Below are 23,264 nucleotides of genomic sequence, written 5' to 3'. Positions count from 1 at the left end.
GGGCAAGTTTGAATATGGATTTAATTCTTGGGATAGAAAGACAAGCCAGATTTCTTTTTCAGACAGAGCGAGAAATCACAGTTACTCTTGGGAGAAGTGGTAGACAATTTTGTGTGCTTTAACTGAGCTGGTCTGCAATTTATATTTTTTCGGTGAAGAACTCTTCCTGCTATGAGTAGATTCTGAATTATATAAATATGTATGATCCTCTTTAACAAGCTTCGTAAGAGCTATGTGCTTCAACATAATTTTTTGCTTCTTTTCTCTGTACAATGATAGATTGTCAACTCGTAATGGATGAATAGTGTGCACACTTGCACCATTTTGTCACAGTGCCAAGACAACTTTCCAGCTGCTCTAAGTTCATGAAAACATAAGAAATAGCAGAAAGAATGTGTTGCTTGGCTATTTGTAAATGCCCCACGATTAAGTATTGATGGTCTTTGACCTCAATTTCATTTTTGTATGCTGTTCCCATTTCTTTCAATAATCTTAACATCTGAAAATATGTGAACGGGTTTTCTTATATGCTCACTGATTGTGTATTTGTGACTCTCTGGAAGAGAGAATTCCAATGATTTGTAATCCTGTGATTGTCTCTTTTTTTAATCTTAAATGGCAAACCATTTAATCTGAGACTGGGGCCTAGATCTTTCTGTGGACCCAGGAAAACCTGACCTGTATATTTTTCCATGTTCTGACTTGAACTCCATGTGACTTTGCCTGGAGTTTGTGTTTTTTCAGCTCCACACTGCATTTTGAGAACCACTGTGGAGTACAGCAAGAATGCGGTGGGGATGCCATATAAAGCAGTGAAAATTGATTTAACTGTCACTGAAAAATCCTGTGACACTCTTATAAAATACTCATGCAATCACATTGCCAGAGATACTGCAAAGATGTCTCAATTGAAAAACAATTCATATTTTAATTCCCATTGAAATGCTTAAAGAAACAGTCATGTATTCTGAAACCACATCAAATTCAGAAACGATGTCATCATTCTTCTGGGTCAACAAGTGACAGTTTTTTTTATTTTGGAACTCAGCCAAGCATTCACAACTATCAAAACATTATCTTCACAACTCTAAAGTTTAGAATTACAAGAACATATTATGTCTTCCACACTTCACAGCATCTTGACAACCAATCAATAGAGAGGATCCGAAGCGTGGATGTTTATTAAAGGCTTCCAAAGTAAGAGATGTTTGTTCACAGCCAGGGTTATCATAACTTTAAATCCGAGTGCCAACATGGCAAGGAGAGATTTTTGATTATACTATGAAGTTTTTTTTGCTTCCAAATAAAATCTGTCACACTCAGTCATTCTTCTACTGCAAGGTTATCAATTAATCCATTGTTTTCCTTTCCCTTCATTCATTGGTTATGAGTGTTGTTAACACAGCCAGCATTTATGACCCATCCTAAATACCCTCAAGAAGATGGTGAGCTGCTTTCGTGAAGCACTGCAGTCCCTGGATGTAGGTGCACTCAGAGTGCTTTTAGGAGAGGAGTTTCAGTATCTTGACTCCATGAAAGTGCACCTGTGAAAATGTAGCAGTGTTGTAGTTCAGGGAACTTGCCATTGGTGTCATTCTCATGCATCTGCTGCCTCACGCTTCTAAGTGATGGATATTGTGTACTTGGAGAGTGCTGTGAAAGATGCTTGGTGAAGTGTCTCAGTGCATCTTCTCGATGGTATTGACTCTGTGGGCTGAATTTTATCAGCTCAGTGTCATTTTTGAAGAGTTCCCATGAAGGGTTTTATCTGTCAGCACTAGTGAGTTTTCTTTCACTACCTTACCTTGCTTGCAGCATTATCTCTCCAGTATTGTCTCCCCATGGCTCCCTGTATTGTCAGAGTTGCCACAGCCAGAAGTACTGGCCGCCAGTGGCATCACCTGAGATTCCTGACACAATTGCCTTCCGTGAAGTCTAGCCATGCATCCAGTCAAATACCAGCTCTGCAGATGCCCAGCATTGATCCTGTCAATTACCTGAAACATGTCAAACAGAGGGAAATTAACACCCAGCTTTGCTGATGGAGAGGCCCCTGTGCTCAGGAGGAGGTGCATTGGGCCATTATGGATAGAGCGTGCCTGGTCACTTCAGACATTGTTTAGAAGAGTTAGAGGTGACTTAATTGTCATAGTGTAGAGGACAAGCTCTTGGGATGCATTCAAAATAGTATGTTTTATATCAATGTACCAAAGAATCATCGGGGTAGCAAGTTGTCTTTGATCCAGTTTAATTCAGAAAATGCTATGAGTCCTGACAATATTCATGCAATGGTACTGAAGACTTATGCTCCAGAAAGAGATGTGTTCCTAGCCAAGCTCTACTAGTGCAGCAACAACACTGGGATCTACCTGCTGATATGAAAATCCGCCCTCAATTTTTGTCCACAAAAAGTAAGAAAAACCCAAACAATTACCATAATCTCGGTTTACGCGAGATCATCTAAAAGGAATTAAGCTTCTTGAGTGTTGTTGGTAGTTCACCCAATCATAGATGTATAATACTGTTACAGCACAGGAGGAAGCCATTTAACCCTTCATGTTTTCACCAGCAGTCTGAATGACCATCTCACCCAGTGTCAGTCTCCAGCATTCCCATCCGGACAACTGGAGACTATGCCATCAGACTTGGATCTTTCAGGTGGCAGATAATTATTGGACAGGCATGTGACAAGTTACTCACCATGTAATTCCCTTCTCATGTAGCCACAGTATTGATATTGCTGGGTCATGTTCAATTTCTGGGCAATGGATGTTTCAGTGATTTTTAAGTGCAATTGAATGTCAGAGGACATAATTAGATTATCCTTTGCTGGAGATGGTTGTTGTCCAGCACTTGAGTGATGTGGATGTTGCTTGGCATCTCAGCCAAAGCCTGGATGTTGCCCAGGTTTTGTTGCATATGGACACAGGTTCTGTCAGTATCTGATGAATTATGAATGCGTAATCATCAGTGAACATTCCCATCTCCATCTTTATGATGAAGGAGAGGTCATTCATGAAGCAGCCGAAGAGGTTCATCAGAACACCACCCTGAGAAACTACAGCAGTGATGCCCTGGATCTGAGATCATTGATGTCCAAACAACCACAACATTTTGCAAGGTTTGACTCTTAGCAGAAGTATTTTCCCCAGGGTTCTAATTGAGTCGAACTTTGAGGGTGCTACTTGACACCACTCACAGTCAAATGCTGCCGTAATTTCAGAGGCATTCACCCTCATGTCAACCGTTGCTTTCAGCTCATTTGTCTATGGTTGGACCAAGACTAACACAGTCGGGAGCTGAATGCCCTTGGCAGAACCCACATTCAGTGTCAGTGAGCACAAACACTGTGAAGGCATCAGGGCCCTTAGCTGCCAGTTTGCCAGCCAGCAAAGGTCCTGAATTACCTTCTTTTGTAAAGCTGACTGGATCATCTGCCACTGGGATTAAGGACTCAACAGACAAAATTTCTGTTCCGCCTTAGAGACTGGTTGCTCTACTGGGTGGCAACACTCAAGGGAGATGGAAGCTACTGTTAATACATCATACACCTGAGGCTTTGAACTATTGTTAGATACTCAGGCCAAGTGTCAGTGATGCTGTGAGGTGATCACAGGGTTGGGCGTTAGGAAAGGGAGGGATGAGGTAATTGGCAACAAACTTTGAAGGGTGTCTCCCCTTGTTTTCCCAAACCCAGATATCACATTCAGGATCATGGTGGTGGTGGGATAAGACCATAAAATATAGGAGCAGAATTAGGCCATTCAGCCCATTGAATCTGCTTCACCATTTGATCATAGCTGATATGTTTCTCAAACCCATTCTCCTGCCTTTCCCCCAAAAAACCATTGGCCCCCTTACTAAACAAGAACCTACTTACCTCTGACTTAAATGCGCTCAATGATTTGGTCTCCTCAGTCTTCTGCGTCAATGAGTTCCACAGATTCACTACCCTCTGGATGAAGAAATTCCTCCTCATCTCAGTTATATAGAACATAGAACAGTACACACACAGAACAGGCCCTTCAGCCCATGATGTTGTGCCGACCATTGATCCTCATGTGAGGTAAACCTAATGTACGAACCCTCACATTTCTGTGACCATGTGCATGTCCAGCAGTCTCTTAAATATCCCCAATTACCTCGCTTCCACAACTGCTGCTGGCAACGCATTCCATACTCTCACAACTCTCTGCGTACAGAACCCGCCTCTGATATACCCTCTATACTTTCCGCCAAACAGCTTAAAACTATGACCCCTCATGTTAACAATTTCTGCCCTCGGAAAAAGTTCCTGGCTATCAACTCTATCTATGCCTCTCATTATCTTGTGCACCTCAATTAGGTCCCCTCTCTTCCTTCTTTTTTCCAATGAAAATAGTACGAGCTCAGTCAACCTCTCTTCATAAGATAAGCCCTCCATTCCAGGCAGCATCCTGGGCCTAAGTCATGAGAAATATTTCCTAGCGATGGAATAGATCCTGGATGAAAGATCACACAATAAGTAACAGTAAATACTCTCTCAGTAAAATTGCTGTGATCAATCCACAAGCATTTCTGCTCCCAGAGTGAAAGCCAGATGCAAAAGTGCTATAAAGTATTGGAATTCAAAACAAATACTGCATAAAAGCAACAATATATGCATGAATTGATATACCTGTACAATCAAATTCAAGTAGCAAATATGAGTCATATTTTATATGAACCCTTTGACTGGACCCCTTCCTTACAATTGCTAATTTGACATCACATTTGTCTAATACATGCCTTAAGTCAGTAGTAAAATAGTTGAAGCAGAGCAGAAAGCTGGAATACCAGCACATTAATTCAGAACCCTCTCCAAAGCATCCACATCTTTCCTATACTAGGGCGACCAGAACTGGACACAGTATTCCAAGTGTGGTCTAACCAAAGTTTTATACAGCTGCAACAAGATCTCATGGCTCTTAAACCCAATCCCCCTGTTTATGAAAGCCAAAACACCATATGCTTTCTTAACAACCCTGTCCACCTGGGTGGCAATTTTAAGGGATGTCATTAATAAAAATTACAAAGAGTAGATGCCCAAGAACAGAGCCCTGTGGAACACCACTCACCATTCTGACTTCCAGGCAGAATATTTTCCTTCCACTACCACTCACTGTCTTCTGTCGACCAGCCAATTCTGTATCCAGACAGCTAGATTTCCCTGTATCCCATTCCTCCTGACCTTCTGAACGAGCCTACCATGGGGAACCTTATCAATTGCCTTACTGAAGTTATAGAGTCATAGAATTATTTAGACATACAGCACAGAAACAGAACCTTCGATCGAACTCGTCTGTGCCGACCCAGATATCCTAAACTAATCAGTCCCATTTGCCAGCCCATTTCCCTCTAAACCCTTCCTATCCATGTCACCCGTCCACTTGACTTTTAAATGTTGTCACTATATCAGCCTCCACCACTTCCTCTGGGTAGCTCACCTCTCTGCATGAAAAAGTTCCCCGTCAGGTCCCTTTCCCCCTCTCACCTTAAATGTATGTCCCCCTAGTTCTGGACTTCCATCCCTGGGGAAAAAACATTGTTTATTCACCTATCCATGCCCCCTTATGATTTTATAAATCTCTAGTTCTGGATTCCCCCCACCCCAGGAGGAAAAGATCTTGTCTATTCACCCTATCCGTGCCCCTCATAATTTTCTAAACCTCTAGAAGGTCACCCCTCAGCCTCTGACACTCCAGGGAAAACAGCTCCAGCCTATCCAGCCTCTCCCTGTTCTAAAGTGTCGTGCCTTCACTCTGAGACTGTGTCCTTCGATCCCAGTCTCTCCTGCTAGTACAATCATGTTTTCCATGTCCACTCTTGTAAGGCCTTTTAGTTTCAACCTTCATCCTCCTCTTCATCCTTCTAAACTCCATCAAGTACAGACCCAGAGAACTCAACCACTCCTCATATGCCAAGCCATTCATCCTCAGGATTACTCTTGTCAACATCCCTTTGACGCCCTCCAATGCTGACGCATCTTTCCTTAGATTCAAGGCCCAAAACTGTTCATAATATTCCAAATGCAGCCTGACCAGAGCTTTTTACAGTCTTAGCAATACATCTTTGCTCTTGTATTCTAGCCTTCTTGAGATCCTAAATTGCATTTGCCTTCTTAATTACCATCTGAACCTGCATGTTCGCTTTGAGAGCTTCCTGAGTTATGATACTGAAGTTCTCCGTGCTTCGATTTCTTAACCTTTCCCCATTTAGAAAATAGTCTGTGCTTCCATTCCTCCAAACAAAGTGAGTAACCTCACACTTTCCCAGCTGGGGGTGTTCAGTGGAAGTTCAACTAAAGAATCCACAAACAGTTCTTCGAACCAGATTCTTTGCAAGTTCCGCAGTGATATGGCAAATGGAGGTCTTTTATGGTGAGTGGGTATATGTATGCTTTTCCAATTTTTTCCCCCCATTAAGAGCAGTACAGAGGCTTAGTGGTTAGCACTGCTGTCTCACAGCACCAGGGAGCTGGGTTTGTTATGTTCTGGGACTCTCTTAATAAACACAAATAACATATCACAGATCATTCTGCTTTAAAGCGATAGCTGTATTCCTCTGCAGCCTTGTGCTATCGAAAATCATGCTATTTAAAGCTGCTATAGAAAATCACGTGATAGAAGGTCGTGAATAGAAAATCATTATTCCCGTTCAGCAGAAAGTTCACATCATCCAAACAATGTCCTCAATTTGTCAATTGCATTATAGCCAATTTGCACTGACAAAATGTGTGTTGCAGGAGAACTGAACAAGTGAGGGGCTGGAGAACGCACAGCAGGTCAGGCAGCATCTGAGGAGCAAGAGATTGACATTTCGGGCATAACCCATCTTCAGGACTGAAGTTATAGCAAAATGACCTGTATTTCTTTCCCCCTATATCTACATAAGGGCTTCAATTGGCAGTGGAGCAGGAAAACTATCCATGGTATTCCCATCACAAACTTTATTGAGTGGGAGGCAGGGAAGTGGTGAAATATCCATCTCACAAGCTTATTTAATAAATGCCTCTTACCATTAGAAAGGGCACAGGTTTCTGCCTAGTGTTGGACCATGAAGTGTAATCAAGTTTTTTTTTTGCTTTATTCACTCATGGAATGTGGGTATCACTGGCTGGCCAGCATTTATTGCCCATTCCTAGTTTCCCTTGAGAAAATAGTGGTGAGCTGTCTTCTTGAACCGCTGCAGTCTATGTCTAATTTAAAACATGTAATGAAAGACATACATCACTATTTGTAGCCAATGAATAATTTCCAGTCTTTTGTGATTTACAATTTGTATTGTTGCATTTAAACTAATCTTTGTATATTCTTTTGAAAATTGAAACTGCCTAATTGTTACCTTCAATTCATTTCAGTAATTTTTCTTCATTATGCTCAACCATTAGACCTCATGAAAAATATATTTAAATAATAGAAGCTGATGGAAGTATACTATAACTTTCACCAATTTCCTTTCAGCTTATGAGTTGCATGAATGTCCTGATCCTCGACCGTTTGCCAATGGCATTGTCACAGAATCTGGTTACAATGTTGGACAATCCATTTCATTTGAGTGTTTACCAGGTTATGAACTTATCGGCCACACTGTTCTGATCTGTCAGCATGGAATTGACAGAAACTGGGATCACCCTATACCAAGATGTGAAGGTATGATTCACCCCTTTTATTGATATCAATGATGTTTTATAAATTGCTTTTTATGCCATTTGTTAGCAGCTGGATATAGAATAAGTAATAGCTGTTATTTTACATTTGATGCAGAGAGCCATGGAGTTCACTCAATTTATTTTTCAAGATATTTGAGCATATGTTAGAATATTTTACAGTCAGATCTTTGTTCTTAATATTGCATAATAATGCATTTTTCCTCAATTGTTACTATTTTTGTCTTAAGCTGGTGAACTTGGTGTAGTCATTCTAACATTAAAGCCATGATGAAGGCTGTGTAACATCACCTGGTATACTCTGTGTTAGTATCAGTATCAGGTATTTTGGATAATTAATACTTTCCTTTCATGGAATAGAATGTATGTACTTTTTTTATGAAAGATTGGGAACACTATAGTGTACATACTATATGCAAGGCTCGTCACAAAGTCATGTAAAAGGAGGCAATTTAGCCCATTATGTTTACGTTGGCTCTCCAAATGAGCATTATGATTTAATGTCAACCTACCACCTTTTCCACATATTCAACATTGATATGACTCACCGGAGTAGCATGTTGGAAGTCCTACTATTCCGGGAGTTGTCATAAAAGTTAACAACATTAAAATAAATATATAAAATTCCCCAACTCATCTGATTGTCAGACACAAGTTGATAGAAAGCATGGGTGAGAATGCTGTAATGAACACGAATTGCTATTTATTACAAGTAAGTATCCTTTGGCTACAGGTAAACAATTATGAACCATCAGCGTGTGACTCTACAAATTAAAACATTCATCGCCTTAGACACATACACACATGGCGCACACACGGTCACTTACTCACACTTGCACAGACACACAATGAGTGAAGGAAAGTTGAAAGGCATTTCATTGGTTCCTATTCATGAGTTACTAAGGTAACCATCATGACTCTTATACCAGTTGGAATGTTGCTTTTCGGTCAACTTTTTCTCATGGTGCCTCCACTGGTTTGCAAGAGATACAGGTACATGTTTCATGAATTAAATATCTCTGAATTATCAGTTAAAAGTTACAGCTTGCAACAACTGTTGAAGGAAAGATGATTTGGTTTTCTTCATTTTTTTTTATTGTGGAGAATGGAGAGACAGCCCCTGTGCTGATGGAGATAAAAGCATTTCTCTCACTATTTTTTCTCTCAGTCCTAAGTTTTTCAGTTAATTGAGAGCCAATGACATAATTGTTGGCAGACAAAACACATTTGTCATCAAAAAGCGGCCAATTGTTCATGGACCAATCAACTTCTCGTTGTCACCCAGCAGCATCTGTGTGTATACAGAACCCCTCAGCTTGAATCCATCTGCAACTACTTAATTACTACTTGTTCAAACAGCTATTTACACGATACTTGCCATGAGTGCTAGATTACTTGCTTTTCATAACTTTCAAAAATCCTTTCATCATTTCTTTCTCATTTTGGTCCACGATTTAAAAAAACATGAAAAATACAAAAACACAGTCTAAATTTCTGCCATTTTTAAATACCATTAATTTTAATGCTGTGAATTTATAAAGTATACTTTACAAACTGAGATGATGAAATAAAATGGAAAAAAAACATTCTTTCATCAGAAATTATTTATTGTCTCCCATATTAATGCATTATTTCTTTTATTTTAGAGACTTACAATGCTAAGTTACTCATGGCTGTAGATCAATTTGTACGACATGTAATGATTAATTGATTCTCATATTGCCACCTTAACATTGTGATAAGTTAGTGCTGCGTGCAAAAAATTCAAAGTGGCTATCACTAATGCATTTAAAAATCCCTGCGTTTCCTTTCTAAAACAATTAAAACTGTTATTTAAAACAGTTATTTATGCTAACCAGATTTGATGCTCATGTTGTCATCCTAAAGAGACTTGTCTTCCTAATTTCAGTTCCCTGTGGAGGCAACATCACCACTTACAATGGCACAATCTACTCTCCTGGCTATCCAAATGAATATCCAAACTCTCAGGATTGCACATGGCTTGTGACAGTGCCTGTGGGCTATGGGATTTACGTCAACTTAACTGTGCTGCAAACTGAACCTGGCAATGACTTCATTACTATATGGTATGAATTTCTGTTCCATTTGCACATTTCGCCATCTACAATGATCATTTGCTGCCCAGTACACTGCAAATCCTCACTGGTTGGGATGGCCACCCAGCAACACAGCATATTAGTTAGTCAAATTGAATGTTGACATTACTTTGCTGGAAACAAAAATGAAAATTATTTGAGGCAGATAATGCTCCACTGACCACGAATATTTTGGGAATCAAAGAAGTAGATGATGCCAAAATTGCAGGTAATCTCACTGACTATGGACCAATAGAGAATTCGGTGCTCAAAGCACCAGCCCAAACCTCATCCTATTCCAAGTACATCCATCTACTTGAGATTGATTCCACTTTTCTCAATTTTACAGCGCCCTCCCCACACCACTGTCAATCTATAAGAACTATTTATACAACCTCTGACTCACTGATTTAAAACTTCTTTTCATGAGAGTTTGTTATGCTTACATGATAGTTCATTCTTTTCTGTCATTTAATCACCATTGTCCCTCCATTTTTCCTCTTTGTCCCTGGCCCTGCTCCTCTTTAACAGCTGGTTTGTTTGTTACATTCCTGACTCAGATGAAAGGCAATCAACTTGAAACATGCACTCAACCTTCCTGTCCTAACTGATGTTGCTTGTCCTGCTCAGCTTTCTTCCAAAGCTGTCTGTTTCTCACACTGGCACAAGGCTACAAAGCAGAAGGTTGGTGTAGGGTAGATTTAAATTGAAGATCAAGTGAGTGTGTGCTAATCAGGTCCTTGAATTTTGTATCACCCACTTGACCTCAATGGAAGGTGTCCACCTGTGTTGAACTTGGAGCAAGGGCATCATTTATTCATTATGCTTTGAACAAAAGACAACTTCATAGATTTCACAAGAATTTTCTCACCTCATTTAACCATTGGAAATGTTCATTGGGAGGGAGTAAAAGAGCAGACATTGTCATGAAGCATAAATATCATAAAATCCAGTGCATTGATCTAGGAGCTGTTTCACTTGCATCTTTTTTTGGTTAACTGTATCAGGATCACATCAATGCCCAAGTCCTTTACTCAATATTGAAAGTCATAATGATCTTCAGGAAGACACAAAATATGCATTGGAGTAGGATGAGATAAATCTTCTAATTTTTCTTTCTGTTTCAAAATTGCCTTCAATTGCCAAGGCCCAAGCTTCAGAAGTTTCTCTCTAAAACCTCTCTGTTTCTAAATCACCTCCCTGAAGACACAGAGGTGTTGGAGAAAAGACTGGCTGTCAAATTTTCTTTGACAATGCTACTGTGAAGTTAATTCATTTTTGCAGCATTAAAGGTGCTATGTATATACAAACTATTGTTGTGGTAAGTCAGATGACAGCTGAATAGTGAAATAGGCAGACAGCTTAGTTTGGTTTATAAATAACTTCAATTCTAAAGGAGAAGAATTGAGGCATATTAGAAGAAATTGGAACAATAGGTTCAATTTATCAAAAGCAATGGGTGAATTTAGACCCAAATCCTATACCTGAGAAAAATCATGTGAATGAATTCCCTCCTCATCAGACAGTTGGAACTGAATTAAAACACAAAAATTCATCTTGTACTGCTATGACTTGATAACACTTCATAGAAGAAATGCCAGCCTCCTTTATTTTTTATTTATTTCTGTGCACACTATTTCTCATAATTCATCTAAAGTTTCACTATCTACTTTCAGGGATGGAGCTCAGCAAAGTGCACCTCAGCTGGGGGTGTTCAGTGGAAGCTCAACTAAAGAATCCACATACAGTTCTTCAAACCAGATTCTTTGCAAGTTCCGCAGTGATATGGCAAATGGAGGTCTCTTTGTTTTAAACTTTTATGGTGAGTGGGTCTATGTATTTTTTTCCTTTTTTTTACCCTGTTAAGGGAAGCACGGTGGCTCAGTGGTTAGCACTGCTGTCTCACAGCACCAGGGACCTGGGTTCAGTTCTAGCCTTGGGTAACTGTCTGTGTGGAGTTTGCACATTCTCCCCGTGTCTGTGTGGGTTTCCTCCAGATTCTCCAGTTTCCTCCCACAGTCTGAACATGTGCAGGCGAGGTGGATTAGCCATCAGAAATGTAGGATTACAAGAATAAGGTAGTGGGATGAGTTCAGGTGGAATGCACTTTGGAGGGTCAGTGTAGACTCGATGGGTGGAATGGCCTGCTTCACTCTGTAGGAATTCTATGATTTAATGATTTTGTTCTCAGTACTACAGATCCATGCTATGTTGTAATGTAATGATTAGAGACTTGTGCTTCCAAGTATTCAGCTGTACCTACACTTTGCTCATTCCTATAACACTCGCAAAGGTTTTTCATTTTTATCTTTGCTCCTGATAAACTGCATGTGAAAATTGCAGTTTATAATAAGGGTAACAAAACCCTACTATTCAACATTTAAGTGGTGAAGGAGCACTGCTGGACAAAATAACTCTCCTTTGATAATGATGATTCTTAAACTGTTGAAGGTGCCACTCCCTCTTTAAAAATGCTGTGTAGAAGAATTCAACTTCAAAATGATGTTTGAGAAAATGGTTTTAGTTTGAGATGTTGTCCAATCATTTAGAGAAATGTTTTTGATGTCTTTTTGTTTGTATCTATAAAGCTGGTATCACTGTCACATTCCATCAATAATAGTATGAGAGAGCATTTTGATTGTACAGTTCCACTGAGATACAGCTCCAGGTAGCAATGTTTGCATTGCATGTCTTTGATTTTCTTATATTACATTAAATGCCTACATTATGAACTCTGGGCTTACTACACATTTGCTGACATTTCTTGCATTCATGGGTAAAATTGGACATTTGAGTTCTAAAATAATTGAATTCTCCTTTTAGCAATTAAAAAAAAAATTGGTATATATAAAGCACTCTTTCTTCTCGGAGGATCTATAAAACTTTAACTGTGAATATTCTGTAAAGCTGGGTAATTTGTAAAAAGCATGATACCAGCTGAGAGATATTAGCTCTTCAGTCAGTAGTAAGCCTCAGCAAGACATTATCCATCACTTTTTCTAATCATGTTATCTTTGAGAAATGCAAATCTTTTGGATGAGAAAAGAAAAGTGTATTAACTCAATAGTTTTATTTAACTTGCCATCTGAATTCCATTCTGATTGGGTGAGTGACAAGAGTATGGCCCTAATTCCCATTGCTCTCAAACCTTAGTGAGTATCCATTGAATCAACATGACATCTCCATTTATCAGGAGAAAGTGAGGTCTGCAGATGCTGGAGATCAGAGCTGAAAATGTGTTGCTAGAAAAGCGCAGCAGGTCAGGCAGCATCCAGGGAACAGGAGAATCGACGTTTCGGGCATAAGCCCTTCTTCAGGAGCACATCTCCATTTATCACTCCACTTGTACGTTACCCAAGCTGCCAGGTTAGCATAGAACTATGACCAGATTTGCACATTACTACTGGAAACTGCATTTAACCCTGCCAAACTCATTAGATTTGGAATTCTCAATGATGCCTACTTTGTTTGAAAAAGTGAGAAAAAGGCAAGTGCAACAGGTGTATCTCGCTCCTCTTAGGACATGCCAAATTGCTTTAAACCCAAGAATCTGTGCAAGAATATCACACCATGAACCTGACTGACGACACTAAATTTGTTGCCCGCATAATTCTTTCACCCTCAGACTATTTCGCACATGTTAGCCAGTCATGAAATCACATCCTGGACACTTTTGAATCCTGTGAACATTTGCATATATGGGTGAGCATATGGGTGGATATGGTCAGTCCGTGCTTGCTGCAACCAGCTGGCAGGATATACTGTTTGACATAGACTGCAAGTCTTTGTGTCACAAAACTGATATTCGTAGCATCCCACCAGCACTAATGTTCACATATTTCATTTTGATGATGAGCAGAACTTTTTTTTTGATTTGCATATTTTCTTACACATTTCATATATGTAAGTGTTTGCCAAATTTGATTTTAGTGCTGCATGTAAAAATGTCCTTGCATGTCTTTATGGACTCCACCCTGCACTCAAATCTATCTTTAAAATGGAGCAATCAGTTGAGCCCCTTTTCCTTGATTTCTTTGTCAAAACATCAGCCAATGGTTCTCTAATACGACCCATGCAAGTCCACTTTGTTCAGTATCTGTGTTGAGATTCCTATGATGGTAAATAGGATTGGAGGATTTCTTCACTTGCAGGCTGAATGCTAAAAAAAGAGTGCATTTAAAAAGTCCTGCGAAATTGGCTACCCTGAAGAGATCATTTATTGAATATAGCTCAAACTCATAAATGGGTCTAATGCTGTCAGTTTTGGTCTGAAAAGCTTCCTTAGATTACTCTAGAATGGGAAAGAATCTGAAATGATCAAGCACAAGGTGAAGTTCACTTTTTTGCAAGATTTGTGATGCAAGTTCACTGTCTCGTGCTGCTATCCTACAGTACCAACACAGGTGGTGTTGGTCACTTAACAGCATGCTGTCAGCAAGCCAAACACATGTTCTGTTAAACACGCAAATTTGTTCATGTACTATATGAATTTCAATGCCAGTGTGCTGCTAGATCTGTTGCACAGCCCAGAGATTGGTGTCTAACTGTATCAAATAGCATATCACTTTGGCTGTTCACAATAAGCATGCTACTGAACATGTTCAGAGAGCTGAGAGGTCAAACCATGTTCAAGCAGCTTGTATTTGTAAAATTCTCAACACAGTGGCCAATATTAGCTATAATTCCACAACTGGGCACTTTGTACTGTGTGTCCAAAGAATTATGCTGACAACCAATTTAGGATTAGGGGAAAGTGAGTACTGCAGATGCTGGAGATTAGAGTCAAGAGTGTGGTGCTGGAAAAAGCACAGCAGATCAGGCAGCATCTGAGGAGCAGGAAAATCAATGTTTTGGGCAAAAGCCCCTCCTCAGGAATGAGGAACCAGTTTAGGATTGTCTGTCAGGCTCGCCAGTGTGGCACAGATGCACAGACTGGGAACTACGTATATTACACTTTGTCAAATACTGTGTTGAGGTCTGTATGCAACAAGCGTTTGGCCCTTTACTGTCCATTTGGCATGTCATTTCCCTCAACAAGATCAAGGATATTTTAACATGATTATCTCATTGTTAAACTCACGATCTGAGCATCATGATCTGTCAGTTTGAATGAATTGCATTAGTTGAGCATGAATATAAAATTCCCTTGGTACTGCCATTTTAACCCTAAAGTGTTACCATTTCTTTGGACTGTCACCTGGTTCCAGGGCCTAGCTAGAAACTTCCATTCTCTCAACTGCCTACGTTTTTGTATCACTGAGCAGATTAATCGAGTCAGTAAAATAAGAAAGTGAAATGACCATATTGATGATAATCAACTCTGTTCTTCTTTCCCTTATGAATTCATCAAACTAATGAATTACACTTTTATCTGTAAATTTTCTTTAAATAAAATATACCTTTCATTCATCTTTTGTCTGAAGTTGAAACAGCAATCTTCCATCAATTTTTACTTTCTGGGTCTGAAGACTGCAAGGATGAGCCTCAGTAACAAACTGTTTTCTCACTGACGCTGTCCTGTAATTTCCCTGGGCTCTGTTAAAATATAATTGTGTTGGATATGTCAAATACCTAAAAAGAGTAGCTTTGCCTAAGCAGTATAGCATTTGAAGTATGACTGTTAATTTAATTCAGCATCTCCACTGGGAGAAAAGCGAGAATCTTAAAAGCTGCTTTGAACATTGAGAGTAATAATGTGACTGTAATACACTCCACATCGTGCTCCCATAATGAATTCAGTTTCCAAACTGTGTGCCATCTCTGAACTCACCTATGCAGCATGGAAATTAGCCACTTAATGACAAGCATACAACTCATTATAGATGGTAGACAAGAGCTTAGTTAGGATGAGATGGCTGCTATTATTCTCCCAACTAAAAAGTGGGGTCATAGCTCACCCATAGTAATGAGCTTCATTTGTCTTCATCTTTTAACACCTACAACTGTGTTGTTTAGGCCTCACCATTATACATTGCTGATGGCATTCATTTTGCCTGCTGTTGGTTTAATCACCTGACTCAGTGAATTTTGTTCAAGCTGAAATGATAATTTGGAATAAAAGATAGTAAAATTGAAATAATTCATCAGTTAAAACAGAATACATAAAGCTGATGGACTAACACATCAATTTGATTGGGTTTTTTGCTGCAGTTACTTAATATGATGATGGTACATTGGAAATGACTGAGTGCTGCTCTGGGTTTGAATATAATTCTTTCATCTTTGGGACTTAAATATGAAATGGAGTCTGTCTGACAGGTTAAAAGCCCCCTCTTTCTGATGTGTGTAACATACCCAAACAAAATGAATTCAGGCAGAGTCAACTTAGTTCCTGGAGGGTATGAATCTTGAGCTCAAACTGCTGGTAATTAGCTACTAACTGGCAATAAATTGGCTGCCTCATTCAGACAGGGCATGAGGATGGCTGGTGCAGAAAGTGTAAAGATCACACTAGTGCAGCAAGGGGTGCTTTCCAAGATTTGCTTGAAATGTAGAATTGGGAAAATTTTAAACGTAAGTTTAATGATAATTTTAACTACTTCTGTGGCTGATCAAACATCACTTTTTTTTTGCTGCAGTTGAGTCCCAAGACTAAAGGATTATTCTTGGAACTGGTCGTTCTTTATTTCAGAATGCAAATGAAATTATAGCAAGGCTTCAAAATAAATAAGTACTTCAGATGATACAATGAATCTTTGCCAGTGTTCACACATATAATAACCAGCTACTGGCATTTCTGCTGTTGCTCCATTTTATGTTAGAGCAAAGATATGCACATTTGAAATGCTAATAGTGCTGTTTGTTTCATGTCAAATAATTTAAAAGTTATTATTATTTGTGATGCTTTTGGTTTTTTTCCCATGTCTTCCTTGGCATACTTTATTGATCTTCTGAGAATTAAATATCGGTAAAAGCAATGAGAATAGCTTTGGCAAAATGTTGGTAAGATCCTATTCAGACATGGTTATGTTACAAATTCTTAAACACAAAGGTACCAAACATTCTGCGAAATTTACATTTTGTAATCTTATCAAAATTCTGATTTTTGTCAGGGCAGACAGCCAGAAAATGTAGGAAGACATCAGGAATCCCAAGTCCCCTAATCTTGGCATTTCTCACTTTTGTGACATGCACTGTAGTTTGCAGGTCCCAGAGGCAATTGATAATTTACAAGATCAGCTGCCTCCACTAGAATCAGATTTTGGAATTTCTCATGTCAAAAACCTGGCATGTGAAGTTTGGACCAGCTAAGAGCAAATCTGTTCTCAATACATTTCAGTTGGATAGCCAGGATCCCCTTTTAGACAGCTGAGTTGTGCCTGCAGACATAAAGTCCCAAGACTCCTTGGGGATAGGGTGTCAGGGGTCCTTTGGGAATTAGAGGACAGATATCCTCTGGATGGAGATGTCAGAGATCCGAGAGGGAGGTGGGGAGGAACAGTTCAGGTGCCTGTCGAAGCTGTTAACTATGGCGAGGATTTTGACTATAAGGTGTGTAAACTCTTAGAATAGTGAAACTTGTCAAGATCTATCAAGAAGTATCAACAGATCTTGATCTGGTGAAGTGTCAAAATGTCCATTTATGAACGAAAATGCTTTTTTCTCAGTAGAGTGTGTTCTGCAATATAGAAATTTAAGGAAAAGAACTTTTTTTTCTTCTATGTGCATGTACTTGTGGTACTCAAGTTGGCATAGTAGGTGAGGGGCTGAAAATGTGTTGCTGGAAAAGCGCAGCAGGTCAGGCATGAGCCCTTAAAACGTCGATTCTCCTGCTTCTTGGATGCTGCCTGACCTGTTGCGCTTTTCCAGCAACACATTTTCAGCTCTGATCTCCAGCATCTGCAGTCCTCACTTTCTTATAGTAGGTGAGGGGGAAAGGGTGTACGATAGGAGACACTAAGTTGGTGTCGAAGAAGACAAACTGAGGAGATTGGGTAAAGGGTGTTTCCTGGTGTAGTGAAGCTAAGGAAGTGTGTGATGGGGCTTGACAGGGTTGGAGGAATGTTGTATATTTCTCCTCTTCAGGAAAAATAAGGAATAGAAGTCCCAAATTCCAACTAAGTATTGAACAGCAAGATGAGATTTTCACTAATGAGCAGCAAGGGGACTATTTGTGTAAATTAGCATGTATTAGCATCCTTATTGTTATGCAATCTCGTCTTATTGATCTGCAGTTTCCCATTCTCCCACCTGCCATATGGAAACTAGACAACACCTCTACTAATGATGTTTTGAATTAATTTTGATAAGTTTCCATCGACTGTTTAATTTTTGTTCTTGTTACAGTGCACCACCACAATCAAAATTGTTTAAGATTAATTTTAAAATTGTAGGAACGAGATGATGATAACTCCTGACATGAAAGTCAGAGCAATAACCTGACGACATCAGCCTAGCTCACTGCTTGCTAGTCTGGGCCTCCAGTTTGGGCACCGGACACCTGCATCTCTGGGTGTTTTTCATTGGTAGTGACCTCTCGCAGCCCCTGTTCACCATGATCTCCAAGCCCCTGTTGATAAAGCGTGGTGCCAATTTCCCTCTGTCTGACATGAATGTGAGAATTCACCATGCCCATTGAGAACCCGTGCCAAATGGAGACGTCAAAGTATTAGATGGGGTCCAAGCATGATGGACAGTGAAAGTCTCTTAACTTCACTGCTAAGTCTGTTTTTCTGAAAAATTCACTTACAACCGCACTGAGTACCGTCATGTGATTTCTCATCAGTAATTCAAGCATCATTGCATCTTTCAAGATAGTTGTCCAGGTTTTCTAGTTGAATTATCTTTAAAATGAAGATATTTTTGTCCTAACAATTAAATGGTGCGTCTCCAACCATTAAATGCTCTGTGTGGCTTCCATAAACATATTATCGATACGGACTGAAGGGATGTCTTTCATTGTTGGGGACTAAGGTAGCGGGGTGAGGTACTTGGGAGCTTGATAAGTTGTGTAGACCTGCCATCCCTCCTCCATGGGGTTAGAATATATACCATGATGTCAATCAGTGTTAGTCATCTGATAGAGGTTGAAATTACTTGAGACTGCTTCAAAAATCTGCCTTTCTAAGAATTCAACTCCTGATTCCAGCCAATAAATATTAAAATTTAACATTACGTATAAGCATATCTGAACATTGCTGACCAATGCGTCCCCTTCGACTATAATAAGTGCTAGCTTTCGTCACTTTCCGTGATGGTGAATAACAAACCATTTCTGTTTTAAGCAGTATGTTAATCAGAATGTTAACCTGCATTCTCTACAAAGCAATATCATAACAAACACACCCTAGAGACCCTAGTTTACTTGCACTGATTTTGAACCATCAATATATATTCAGCAATATAAGAATTATCTTGAAGTGCTTCAAACAGCTTGACTAAGTATGAAAACCATGATTATAACACAGAAAGGAAAAAATTAGATCATTTTAATCATGTTCAGTTGTCATCCAAATGATTACACTTCATCAAACATGGAATCAAAGCCAGAGAAGTCAGCTTCACTCTTGACAGGATGGGGGACAGTCAGAAGTAGGCTTTCTTTAGCATTTTTCCTCATGTTGCTCAAACTAGTCGCTTGCTAAGTTTCCACCGCAGTAAAGTCTATTCAGCATAATAATCTTACACACAATAGGTTTCCTCATTGTAAATTGTACCTTGACCTTACTGTTGTAGTGATTCACTTGCATATCTCTGAATCACTACAACTAGATGTTCCAAATAGTTCTTTGTTTCATTTTCTGAATATGGAACTCATTAAGAGGTTGCACTCCATGGTTTGTTTGGATAGGAAACTGATTGCCTCAGATTTGAGGATGTCATGAGCCTGCAACACAAACTCTCCAGCTAAGGCTAAAATCTCAGAGACACTGAAAGAGAAGTCAAAAACCCTCATTCATTTCACATGATCTGAGTCAAATTTAGCTTTAGCAGTCACACAAAATTGGCAAGGATGAGGCATTTGACTGTTTTACATCGCATCTGATTCTTCATTTTCCTTTGAAGAAGGTTGTGAGTTCCCTCCCAAAAGCTCTCCTCCTCACTCCCCTCTATTAAGATGCTGTTTAAAAATGAAGCTATTTTGAGTAAGCCTTTAGTGAGCTGTTCTAATATCTCCTTCAGCCTCGTGCCCACTCTTCGTATATTGCACTTCTGTAAAACATCTTTGAACTTTTGAACTGCATATCAGTGTTTTATGTATGATTGCTGTTTTATTTAGGTGGAATAATTGATTGTAAGAAAATAAGTGGGTTTTGATGATGATAACTCTAACTTGAAGTGAGTCATATTGCCTTCCTAGACCACTCATTTGAATCCTATTGTGTGCTGCTCTATTTAAAGAGCTCAGAGAACACTTGTATATTGCTCAGACTTCAGATCACACTTCTCTTTGCATTTCCTTTATATTTGTCCCACTATTCCTTAACTTATTTGCTTGATATTTTCCTCCAACTTGACTCCCTTGTCTTTCTGACAACTGATGTGTCTTTGTTAATGGTTATTGATGCTGCCACAGTCCACTTAGAACTATCCAAGACTCCCTTGCACCTTATTCTCACTATGTAGGCAATAAATTGATTTGACATTTCAGTAAAGACTGAGGGGGCATCATGTCCCAAGAAACTTTCTCTCTTACTGCAGCTGCAAAAATCCAGTTGATAATGTCAAAGGCAAATTGAGTAAAAGGACAAGTGTATGATATTGAAGAGAAAAGAAGGGAGCATGTTGAATGGTAATCATTTGGACTTTTTAAAAATCAAATGCAAATTTAATGTAAAGCAAATCACATGGTACTCAAAAATTGTGGGCATGTTTCTTTTTAAAGCACTTAACTAATTCTAAAATGAAGTAATTCCAAAATATTTTGTCCATTTCTATGCTAAAGAACAGCTTAAACTTTGAGTGGATGAGATGTGGTAATTGTAACTGTAACGTCAAATGTTGTCGTTTTCATTGCAGCGTATCAGCTGAGGAAATGTCGCCCTCCTGTCTCTGTACCAAATGCTGAAATATTCACTGAAGATGAAGAGTTTGAAATTGGTAATTCTGTGATCTATTTTTAATGTCAATTATCAGGAGGGATTGTAGTAAAGACCCATCTGGTTCATCAATTCCCTTTAAGCAAGAAAATCTGCCATCCTTACCTTGTCTGGCCTGTGTGTGACACCAGATTCACGGCAATGTGTTTGATTCTTAAATGGCTTCTGAAATAGCCTAACTAGCCACTCAATAGCAATTAGGGATGAGCAAGCAATGCCTGCCTTGCCAATGATATCCACATCCCACACAAGAAGTTTAGGTTGCAGTGCTTAATGTTTCTTCATTTAGTTGCTTGTTTCTGGAGATTGTGGTCCCAAGGACCTATAGACTTTCAATCTCTGTATAAAAGCCTGAAGAACAAGGTGATGAAGCCCATCAGAGGATATCTACTCTGAGGAGAAATGTTGAGGTTTCCTCAGGAATTTTGGCAGTGTCCCTATCAGCCCTTTGCAGGGGCACAAAAATGCCACAGAAAATTTAATAATGGTTTCTAGGGTTCAAGACAGGATTCCACAGGTGAGATTTAGGTTTGGTCCCTAATAAATCTCAATGTCTCATTTCCGTGTCTCAGAACAGAAACTCCCAGCCTTAGACTCAGTCTACCTTGCCTTTGGAATGTAATGATTCCATTGTCTGTACACTTCCAAAGGTGGCATCAGAAATTGTAAAATGTACTTTGGTTTCCCTCGAGATCTGAGTTCCCTCTGCTGCTTTGCATACCTCGATTATACGAGGCTTGCAACTCCTGGTTGCCAGGTTGCTTGGTCCTGTCACCTTTATTAAAGCTGCAACAGATCTGATTGCTTTCGTCCAAGCCCCTGGCTTCCCATGTCTCCTCTGTCTTGTGGCCTACAGCCTTCAGTGTCTAGTTCCTGCTAGCTTTGTCCAGACTGCTTGACCCTATTAACATCCTGTACCCCCAGCTCCCCCTCCTCCTCTCTCCCCCCCTTCAGCCCCCTATTATCTGATTCATCCCAACCTCTGTTGTGTGACCCTTGATTTCTCATGTTTGATTTTCTATCTCCTCACAGCCTCCCCTCCCTGATTGAGCTCCATCTTCCATGCCCGGTCTTCCCTTTCTGGTTGCTCCCACCACAACCTCCCCTTTCTGATTTACCTATTTGCTGAAGGACAGGTCCTCTTGTTTCTGTTTGTAACAGGATACCCCACAATTACTCCCATCTCTTCAGACCAGCCCCTGCTTTACTTAACCCTCGCTTTGCTCAATGGCAATACTGGGATGAGAACTCCCAAAAATGAGACTGAGAGGAATTTGATTTGCGAGTCCACAACCTACCATATGCAAACGATGCCATCCCCAACATTACCTGGGTGATAGTCTGGGAGGTTGAAGACAGCTGACATTTGGGTCTGTTGAAAAAAATCGAGAAATGTTAGCATTCAGAAAAATCGACAAGAATTTCTGAGGTATTCTCAACTATATTTGCTTTGTTTATGTGCTTGTCCTTAACTCTGCTCTTGTATACATCAAGGTGACATTATCAAGTACCAGTGCCTCCCTGGGTTTACTCTGATTGGAAATGAAATATTAACGTGTCGTTTAGGAACACACCTGCAGTTTGAAGGACCTCCTCCATCATGTGAAGGTACTTTCAGAAAAGATATAATTAAATAACAGTAAATACTGCAGCAGGAGCTAATTGTAGGTGCAGATCAATTATACATCAACTGTGATGTTTCATCACAGGAAGTGATACTTTGATTCTCATTCCTTCTTTTTTGTAAATTGTGCTTTTAATTTATCAATTTTTGTTGTTTGTTTTGTCTGTGGGAGCAGCCACAATTGAATAACTCAGTAACTCACACCTGAGGCTCTTGCACAGCATCCCCGTGGTTTTACATGCACTCTCACCATAGGCTGTTTCATCCAATGATCTAAATGTGTGTCATTAATTTATAATGAGAAAGGAACTGGAATGCCAGTCAAATCGTGTGAAATCATGTACAGGTCAAAATAGACTCTGTAATAAGACTGAAAGCACCATTACTGACAGCATGAACAAATGTATCTGGGTGAATGCATAGCAGGAATAGTGATATAATTGCTAATTGTGAAAAGAATAACTAAGTACGTATATTGTAGTGCCAATCTTCACACATAACAGCATATACTGGCCAGTATATAGCGCTATATAGCAGGATTAAAGATAATTGTATCCAGAAAGCTACAGAGCATGATTATGCGGGGGATGTATAAGGTCTGTCTCAAGCTGAACTAACAGGGGCATGTATCTCAGGCCTTTTAAGTTTGTTGTGGTAAAGTGTAGCTGAAAATGTGTTGCTGGAAAAGCGCAGCAGGTCAGGCAGCATCCAAAGAGCAGGAGAATCGACATTTCGGGCATGAGCCCTTCTTCAGGAATGAGGAAAGTGTGTCCAGCAGGCTAAGATAAAAGGTAGGGAGGAGGGGCTTGGGGGAGGGG

The 23,264-nt window shown here is 39.6% G+C and overlaps 1 protein-coding gene across 2 annotated transcripts in view; it reads left to right on the top strand.

Annotated features, from left to right (window-relative positions):
• Positions 1-23,264, top strand: part of csmd2 (CUB and Sushi multiple domains 2) — a 1,704,811-nt gene that overhangs the window by 1,539,966 nt on the left and 141,581 nt on the right. For both annotated transcript variants that reach the window (XM_043717868.1, XM_043717867.1), the window contains 5 exons: positions 7,482-7,670; positions 9,597-9,774; positions 11,460-11,605; positions 20,743-20,823; positions 22,317-22,430. In XM_043717868.1, the coding sequence (XP_043573803.1) occupies positions 7,482-7,670; positions 9,597-9,774; positions 11,460-11,605; positions 20,743-20,823; positions 22,317-22,430 (708 nt within the window). The remainder of the gene's footprint in view (positions 1-7,481; positions 7,671-9,596; positions 9,775-11,459; positions 11,606-20,742; positions 20,824-22,316; positions 22,431-23,264) is intronic.

This window comes from Chiloscyllium plagiosum, chromosome 27 (genome assembly GCF_004010195.1).
Source record: "Chiloscyllium plagiosum isolate BGI_BamShark_2017 chromosome 27, ASM401019v2, whole genome shotgun sequence".
Classification (NCBI taxonomy): domain Eukaryota; kingdom Metazoa; phylum Chordata; class Chondrichthyes; order Orectolobiformes; family Hemiscylliidae; genus Chiloscyllium; species Chiloscyllium plagiosum.
This window is presented reverse-complemented; position numbering and strand designations above follow the sequence as displayed.